At 30.1% G+C, this 7,021-nt stretch overlaps 3 protein-coding genes across 3 annotated transcripts; 1 reads left to right on the forward strand and 2 right to left on the reverse strand.

The window, feature by feature from the left end:
* Positions 1–39: 39 nt before the first annotated feature.
* Positions 40–1,408, reverse strand: LOC126914811 (zinc finger protein 830). The gene is made up of 4 exons (XM_050719236.1): positions 1,305–1,408; positions 593–1,070; positions 354–523; positions 40–280 (listed from the first exon to the last, which is right to left on the reverse strand). Exons 1-4 carry the CDS (start codon positions 1,406–1,408, stop codon positions 139–141), a joined length of 894 nt encoding a protein of 297 aa, XP_050575193.1. The 3' UTR covers positions 40–138.
* A 404-nt stretch (positions 1,409–1,812) lies between these two features.
* On the forward strand, positions 1,813–3,104 carry LOC126914750 (guanosine-3',5'-bis(diphosphate) 3'-pyrophosphohydrolase MESH1). The gene is made up of 3 exons (XM_050719150.1): positions 1,813–2,021; positions 2,128–2,459; positions 2,520–3,104. Exons 1-3 carry the CDS (start codon positions 1,823–1,825, stop codon positions 2,649–2,651), a joined length of 663 nt encoding a protein of 220 aa, XP_050575107.1. The 5' UTR covers positions 1,813–1,822; the 3' UTR covers positions 2,652–3,104.
* Positions 2,758–6,982, reverse strand: LOC126914712 (probable phosphoserine aminotransferase). Its single transcript, XM_050719061.1, has 9 exons — positions 6,859–6,982; positions 5,241–5,646; positions 4,510–4,640; positions 4,245–4,357; positions 3,953–4,114; positions 3,784–3,878; positions 3,522–3,691; positions 3,178–3,438; positions 2,758–3,036 (listed from the first exon to the last, which is right to left on the reverse strand). Exons 2-9 carry the CDS (start codon positions 5,313–5,315, stop codon positions 2,928–2,930), a joined length of 1,116 nt encoding a protein of 371 aa, XP_050575018.1. The 5' UTR covers positions 5,316–5,646; positions 6,859–6,982; the 3' UTR covers positions 2,758–2,927.
* Between the last annotated feature and the right edge of the window lie 39 nt (positions 6,983–7,021).

A 7,021-nucleotide genomic window follows, 5' to 3' on the forward strand; every position in this document is an offset into this window, starting at 1 on the left:
AGAATTTTATATGAATTTAAAAAATTATTTAATTAATACAATTTTCTGGATATTACTTTCTGTACCTACAAAAGTACTTTTGAAATTACCCATATAAATATTTACAAAGTTATAAATACTGTACATTAATTAGAAATTTCATTTATAAGAATTTTTGGCCCTCCAATCGAGGAATTCATCGAAATCGACTTCGTCTTCGCTGGATACATCTTCATCTGTATTTTTTTGTTTTCTGTCAGTAGCCTGCACCTGTTCCTTACGTTTTACAAGATCCATTACCCTAGCAAAATAATACTTTGTTTATTCATTATGATCTATATTGAATCAATTAAATTCACTGTGATTTATATTACCTAGACCAATGTCTTATTTGTTCCTCTATTTCATCTAATTGTCTTTCTGTTGTTGCTTCTTCTTGGTCATCTGCAATAATTTGCGCAGACTGTGCCGCTTCCTCTTTAATTTCTTTCTGGAACTTCTCCCATTCCTCTTCTATAGGATTTTTATATTCTACGTTACGCACCTAAAAATCCCCACATAAATTCGACCTAACATTATATTACTACAGAAAATTCTTATACAATGATCTTACTTTAGCATCTAAAACTGGATCATCAAAAAATCCTTCTGGAAGAGGTGGTTGATTTGTATCTTTGCTTCTCTCTTTTTCTTTTTCCTCCTCTACTTCTACATTTTTCAAATCTTTTTCATGTACAGGTTCTTTATCATTCTCAGATTGTTGTGTTATTATAGGAGTACTTGGTGGTATAGTGCAATTGACTTGTTTAGGATTATCAAAGAAATCTGATGGTAAACTTGACAGAACTTGTGCTGACTGTGTAGAATTTTTTAATATACCCTTTATTTTCTTATTTGTTGATGATTCTTGTAAAGGAGATGTAGGCCTCTTAAACGTTTGAACTTTTGTAGGATTTGTTTCTAGTTTTGTTTTCTTTGCTAATATGATATTTTCCTTATGAGTCTTGGAGTTTAAATGTACTGGCCAAACTGCCTCGCTGCGTACTATGGTTTTGCATAAAATACACATAAGTTGTCCTGCATCTGTATATGTGTTTACCATGGTTAAGGATTCTTCAAAAATATTTTAGTCTCTAAAATGTTATTTTTTGGAATGATAATTTTATGCAAAATATACTTAACTTTTATTACTCTTAAATATATAGAATATTAACGAAATTTTGTTGTTATAAAACAAAAATTAAAACAATATAATGCAAAACGAACTATATAGAAAAAACTTTATATTAATATATAAATATATAAAACCGCAATAAAAAGGATATTTTGCCAGCGGCGATTCAATTTTTTTAACCGCTCCTATTTTCTTTTTGTGTTCACTCATAGCTTTACGTAAGTCATCTTGTGTTAATTTTCTTTTGAGTGACATTTTCAGAAATAAATTACGCTCTTAAGTAACAAACACAACTCACAATGTTTAGGTTATGTTTTGTACGCTTGTTAGATATCTATAGCTCCTCTATTGGCAAGTTTTAAAATTAAATAACATTAATTGATGCAATCAAAATAATTTCTAAAGTACGTGTAGTAAAGAGAATTATTTTTATATATTTATAACCTTTTCTCGTTATAGAGTAGTATTATTAAATAAAAAAGTATATTTTATAACAGTTATATCTTTTATAATTTTTATAATTCTTAAAAAATTATTTATTCGGAAAAATTTATTCATAGCATTAAGCTTTCTCTCTGTCGTTATAATATCCAATATTATCAATAATTCTTTTAAATTTAATTATAAGACACGAGGTGGAAAATTGTGCCATAACGCAACAGATTAAACATGGAGAATGATATTTCTGTACCATGTGTCAATCACGATCCATTGACTGTAGTCGGATCTTGCAAATTATGTTCCAGAGAATTGACTAATGCAGAATTATTATCAATAGTAATCAAATGTGCCAATTTTGCAGCAATAAAACACAAGGATCAGAGGAGAAAGGATGAAAACGAAACACCATATATAAATCACCCAATAGGTTTGTAAATTTTTAAAAACAAGTTTGTTTTATAAAACAAATATCAAACAAAACAAGTACATAATCATAATTTTAAATTATAACACGCTGTGAAAATATTTTTTAGGAGTAGCAAATATTTTGGTACAAGAAGGCAGTATTCATGATCCTGTTGTAATTATAGCAGCTCTTTTACATGATACTGTAGAAGATACTGATACTACATTTGAAGAGATAGAAACTCAATTTGGTACAGAAGTTTGTAAAATTGTTAAGGAACTAACTGATGATAAAAGCTTACCAAAATTAGAACGTAAAAGATTACAAATAGAGAATGCCCCTAAATGCAGTCACAAAGCTAAATTGATAAAGCTAGCAGATAAATTGTATAATTTAAGAGATCTGCAAAAAGCTATACCAGTTGGTTGGTCAGAAGATAGAGTAAGAGAATACTTTAAGGTAATGAAAGACTCATTTAAGGTAAATATTAATCAATTCTATAAAAAATATTAATTACAGTGGGCTAAAGCTGTGGTTGATGGATGTCGTAGAACTAATTTTAATCTAGAAAGGGAGCTAGATCTAATATTTGCAAAGAAGGTATCTCAAGATAAAGAAAGTTGTACATGTAAAAGGCCATTGATATCATAATGTTAATGTTTTATTAAAACAATAATTTTAAAATTGAACATTGCAAAATGTAGAAAAAGGTAAAAATATATTTTAAGCACGAAATATTACATAATATTACGCAATATTTAGGAAGATAATGAAAGTTTTTATATTAGATATATTTTTTACTGACATACAAATTTTATAAGATATACGAAAAGTTGACAGATCTTGTCATGATATTCTATATATCTTATACATACATACAAGTTATTCTTAAAAAAATAATGTTTCCAGTAAATATATTTTAATTTCCTAATTTTTATTATATTTTTCATAGAACCACATCATATATTTTGCTAATGCTTCTACTTCCTCCACAGTAACAGCATTATACATAGATGCTCGAATTCCACCTACTAATCTGTAATTAAATATTATTAGGTTTAATTTAAAAGATAATAAAACAACAATATATGTGTGTGTGTGTGTGTGAAACATAGTTCGTATAATTTTTAACATATATATATTATATATACAAGTTTTATTTTCTACTTGTACTGACCTGTGACCTTTCAATTGAAGCATTCCCCGTGCACTTGCACCGGATAGAAACTCTTTTTCTAATTGTTCATCGTTTTTGCCTATCCTAAATGGCACATTCATTCTACTCCTTACATCGGATTTAACTGGACATGAATAGAAACCATTTGATTTGTTGATCATGTCGTATATCTTTTGACTCTTTGCAATTGCCAGTTTTTCCATCCCCTCAACACCGCCGTGTTCTTTGATCCATTGGAAAACTAGCCCAACTACGTATATTCTAAAAATCAATATATATTGGCAATAAAAATTTAATATATTTTCTTATTTATATACAAAATTCATTATTATAGGAATACTTACTGAAATACCGGTGGTGTATTGTGTATAGAGTTATCAGCTGCTATAACAGTAAAATCGAACATTATTGGACAGAACTTCGAAGCATGACCGAGAACATCATCTTTCACTATCACGAGAGTCACACCAGCCGGACCGATGTTTTTCTGTGCGCCAGCAAATATTACAGCAAACTGAAAGATATATTATAATTAATTAATCGGTATTATGATAATTGATCTACTCCTTGTTATACTCAATATTTATCAGGATAAATATTACGTACTTTCGAAACGTCGAAGGGTCTTGTAAGTATATTCGATGACATATCAACGACCAGTGGTACTCCGTTCGTTTCAGGGATATAATTAAACTCGATTCCTTAAATAATGAGATACTTTCTGATTATCATGTTGAGGCTATTGTCTTGATTTTTTGTATTATTATTTGGTTACCGTGAATTGTTTCGTTTGCACAATAGTAAACATAAGACGCATTGGGATCCAGGTTCCAAGTAGATGGGTCAGGAACTTCCGTGTATTTCGTTGTTTGTGGCAAGACCATATTCACTTTGCCATACTTGGCCGCTTCTTTTGCCGCTTTGGCCGACCACGTGCCTCGAAAATTGAATTTACTTTAAAATACAAGAAACTATCTATCTTTATTTTTGGATAGTGATTATTATATCTATTGTTGGTATTGGTAGGTTGTATATTTTATAGCACAGAACAATGCTTAAAAATTTACCAGTTACTAAGTAGTCTGCGGTATCAGTTGCCATCATATTTAAAGGAATAGCGGCAAATATACCTGTTCCACCCCCTTGCATAAACAGAATTTTATAATTATCAGGTACGTGTCTGTAAAATTTAAACCATTCGTTATTTGGTTTAGAAACATGTATCAATGCTAGAAGTTACTCATAGATGCTTTCTAATATTACTCGAGACTGATTAACAAGAGCCATTGTTCAGAAGAAAATTATATTTCTTATATTTTCATAACAACTTACAGTATTTCACGCAACGTTGCTTGTGCATTTTCAATAACGCTTTTAAACTCAGTTGATCTATGACTCAATTCCAAAATACTGATTTGAGTATTACCATAGGCGAGCAATTCTTGTTGTACTTGTTTTAATACCTGCAAAAGAAACATACCGTTACACAGTGTAATTTATTCATGATAAAGAGAGACAAGAATATAAATGAAACAATTAATCTTGAGAGGAAAAAATACCTTATGCTGACATGTATAGATTAATTTAAGATTTATTATCATTGATATTGATGATATTAAACGTGCATGATAACTGAAGAAATAAATTTGATTAATTCTAATCCAACGAAATAATATGTCGTATAATATATATAATATTTATATAAAAGTATTACCAAATTGCTTGTAATATCTTACACGAATGAGTACATGCAAATAAAAATAATCCTAATTGAAAAAAGCATTTCAAAAACAGTTTGACAAGAAATATTACGTGAATGATATTGAAGATTATAATATTTATGTAAACGTTAATTAATACATACGAGTCTATAGAAATAAAAGAAAAAAGAGAAATATCTTCATCTTTCGTAAATCATATTTCTATTTCTATAACTCATCTTTTCCTATTGTCTATGAACTAATATTTACATAATGCCTTCATTTTAAAAAATGAAAGAAAAGTAAAATTAGAAGATTAAAAATAATAGGCTCGATTAAAATATGTAATAATTTCAGCGGTACCTGTTCCGGAAGTTTGCCTGGTCCGGCACCAAAATTAATCGCTTTGTTCTCTGAAATATTGGTCTGATTATTCATTGCGAGATGTACTGTCTTACTCGGAGGCTGATATGGAAATACTGAATTGGATTTGATACTACAGATAGTAGTTTCAACTCTTCGTGCTTCGTTATCTAAACACTCTGGTAGATTTATCGTACTAATTATCACTATTTATGTTGTGTAGTCACTTACTATAGCACTTTACGATGTTATACACTAAAAATTATTGATTTCTAAACACTCTGAACAATCATAGATCGTTATAAATCGAAGCCTTTTCTTTTTCGTTGCATCACTTCCTTGTACTTTCTCTTTGCACTTTTCTGTTTTCTTTGTAACCACTTTATGCGACTGACTACTGCGAATTCTTAAAATTTATTCAGATAAAGATAAAATCAATAAACCGTGTCAATATTGAACATTGTATTCACACTGTTTGTATTCATTGTATTCACATTGTATTCACATTGTATTCAACATATCATTTGATATGTTGTTTTATTTTGCTTTGTGCGTTGCGTGAAGACTTGTTCAACGGGTCTTTATGAGCAAAGAATGTAGATTTAGAGCCTACTATAGAGGACTGGTCCCTATCACCGCACGCGCTCGATCGTAGGTGCAATAAATGACATCCGAATTCTTCATGGAGTTTATAGAAAATTTACTGTTCAAAACGATTGGTAGACAATGTTACTTCGCAAATGTCATAACCGACACCTTTCAAATCCGATGGACCGATGATGGAAATAAAGATGTGACGGTCTTGGCGACAATGTATATCGCCGAAGTGCCTAATGAATTATCGATATTCCAAAAGTCCTTCCACCGAATATTCTAGAAGAAAGGGTGTGTGGCAATAATCACGTATGCTTGCAGCGTAGTAGGGATATTAAAGGGTGATAAAGAAAAAAAGAACAGTCATCGCAGTCAGTCTAAACTCAAAGTTTAAGAAATAAATTCTCTTTTGTACTATTTTTACATTTTATTTTTTTTCTCTTCGTCCGAGCTACCCCTTTTTTATTTTACGTGACATAAACATCGCATCTTACATTCTTTATAACAGAAGAAAAAAGAAAAAATTATTTATTTAAAAAAAGATAAGAAATAAGAAATTAAATCATATTATTTTTTCGTGGAATTCTTTAAAATGGTCAATACAATAAACTGATATAGACGAGATGCTGACAAACGGGTCAAACGTGAACTCTCACATCTGAAGAATACTTAGCAACTGAAATAAAAAGCAGTCGCAGCGCGCGTAATAATCCGCGCCTGGTGATAGAAGACAGTCGTCCGATTGCGGAATAATCCTCGCTTGGTGATAGGAGACAGTCGTAGCGCGTGGATTAATCCGCGCTTGGATGCAAATGGGTTAATGATTTGTTGTTTTATAAAATGATTACTAAAGTTCGCTTTATCAAACGAAGCTGCGGAAATGTATTAAAACTAATGTTAAAGGATTGATCACTATTTTTCAATAATTGTATCCTGAAGAGATAGTAATGATTTAAACAATTTTTATCCTTCCTTGAATCTGTATATGTATCTTTTTTATCATGTAAAAATATTATATTAGTACCTATTACAAAATAGAGTAGAACTAATATAGCAATTACACTTCCATAAATGAAACAATATTATAATATATTTTGTGCTCTTTAAAGATTATATTCCACTGATAAAGCTACTAATGCCCCCAGCAATGTTTTATCTACCGATTACGAAACTGACCTATATGACAT

This window comes from Bombus affinis, chromosome 3, assembly GCF_024516045.1.
Source record: "Bombus affinis isolate iyBomAffi1 chromosome 3, iyBomAffi1.2, whole genome shotgun sequence".
Classification (NCBI taxonomy): Eukaryota; Metazoa; Arthropoda; class Insecta; order Hymenoptera; family Apidae; genus Bombus; species Bombus affinis.

Excerpts from the sequence above, each read along its gene's own strand:
- LOC126914712 (XM_050719061.1), bottom strand. The coding sequence starts at position 5,315 with ATGAATAATCAGACCAATATTTCAGAGAACAAAGCGATTAATTTTGGT. Across the intron at positions 4,641-5,240 it reads CAGGCAAACTTCCGGAACAG|GTATTAAAACAAGTACAACA; the intron begins GTACCGCTGAAA and ends TTTCTTTTGCAG. Across the intron at positions 3,879-3,952 it reads TGCAAACGAAACAATTCACG|GAATCGAGTTTAATTATATC; the intron begins GTAACCAAATAA and ends TCATTATTTAAG.
- LOC126914750 (XM_050719150.1), top strand. The coding sequence starts at position 1,823 with ATGGAGAATGATATTTCTGTACCATGTGTCAATCACGATCCATTGACT. Across the intron at positions 2,022-2,127 it reads ATATATAAATCACCCAATAG|GAGTAGCAAATATTTTGGTA; the intron begins GTTTGTAAATTT and ends AATATTTTTTAG. Across the intron at positions 2,460-2,519 it reads GAGTAAGAGAATACTTTAAG|TGGGCTAAAGCTGTGGTTGA; the intron begins GTAATGAAAGAC and ends TATTAATTACAG.
- LOC126914811 (XM_050719236.1), bottom strand. The coding sequence starts at position 1,408 with ATGTCACTCAAAAGAAAATTAACACAAGATGACTTACGTAAAGCTATG. Across the intron at positions 1,071-1,304 it reads ATTGAATCGCCGCTGGCAAA|ATATACAGATGCAGGACAAC; the intron begins ATATCCTTTTTA and ends CATGGTAAACAC. Across the intron at positions 281-353 it reads CAAATAAGACATTGGTCTAG|GGTAATGGATCTTGTAAAAC; the intron begins GTAATATAAATC and ends TTATTTTGCTAG.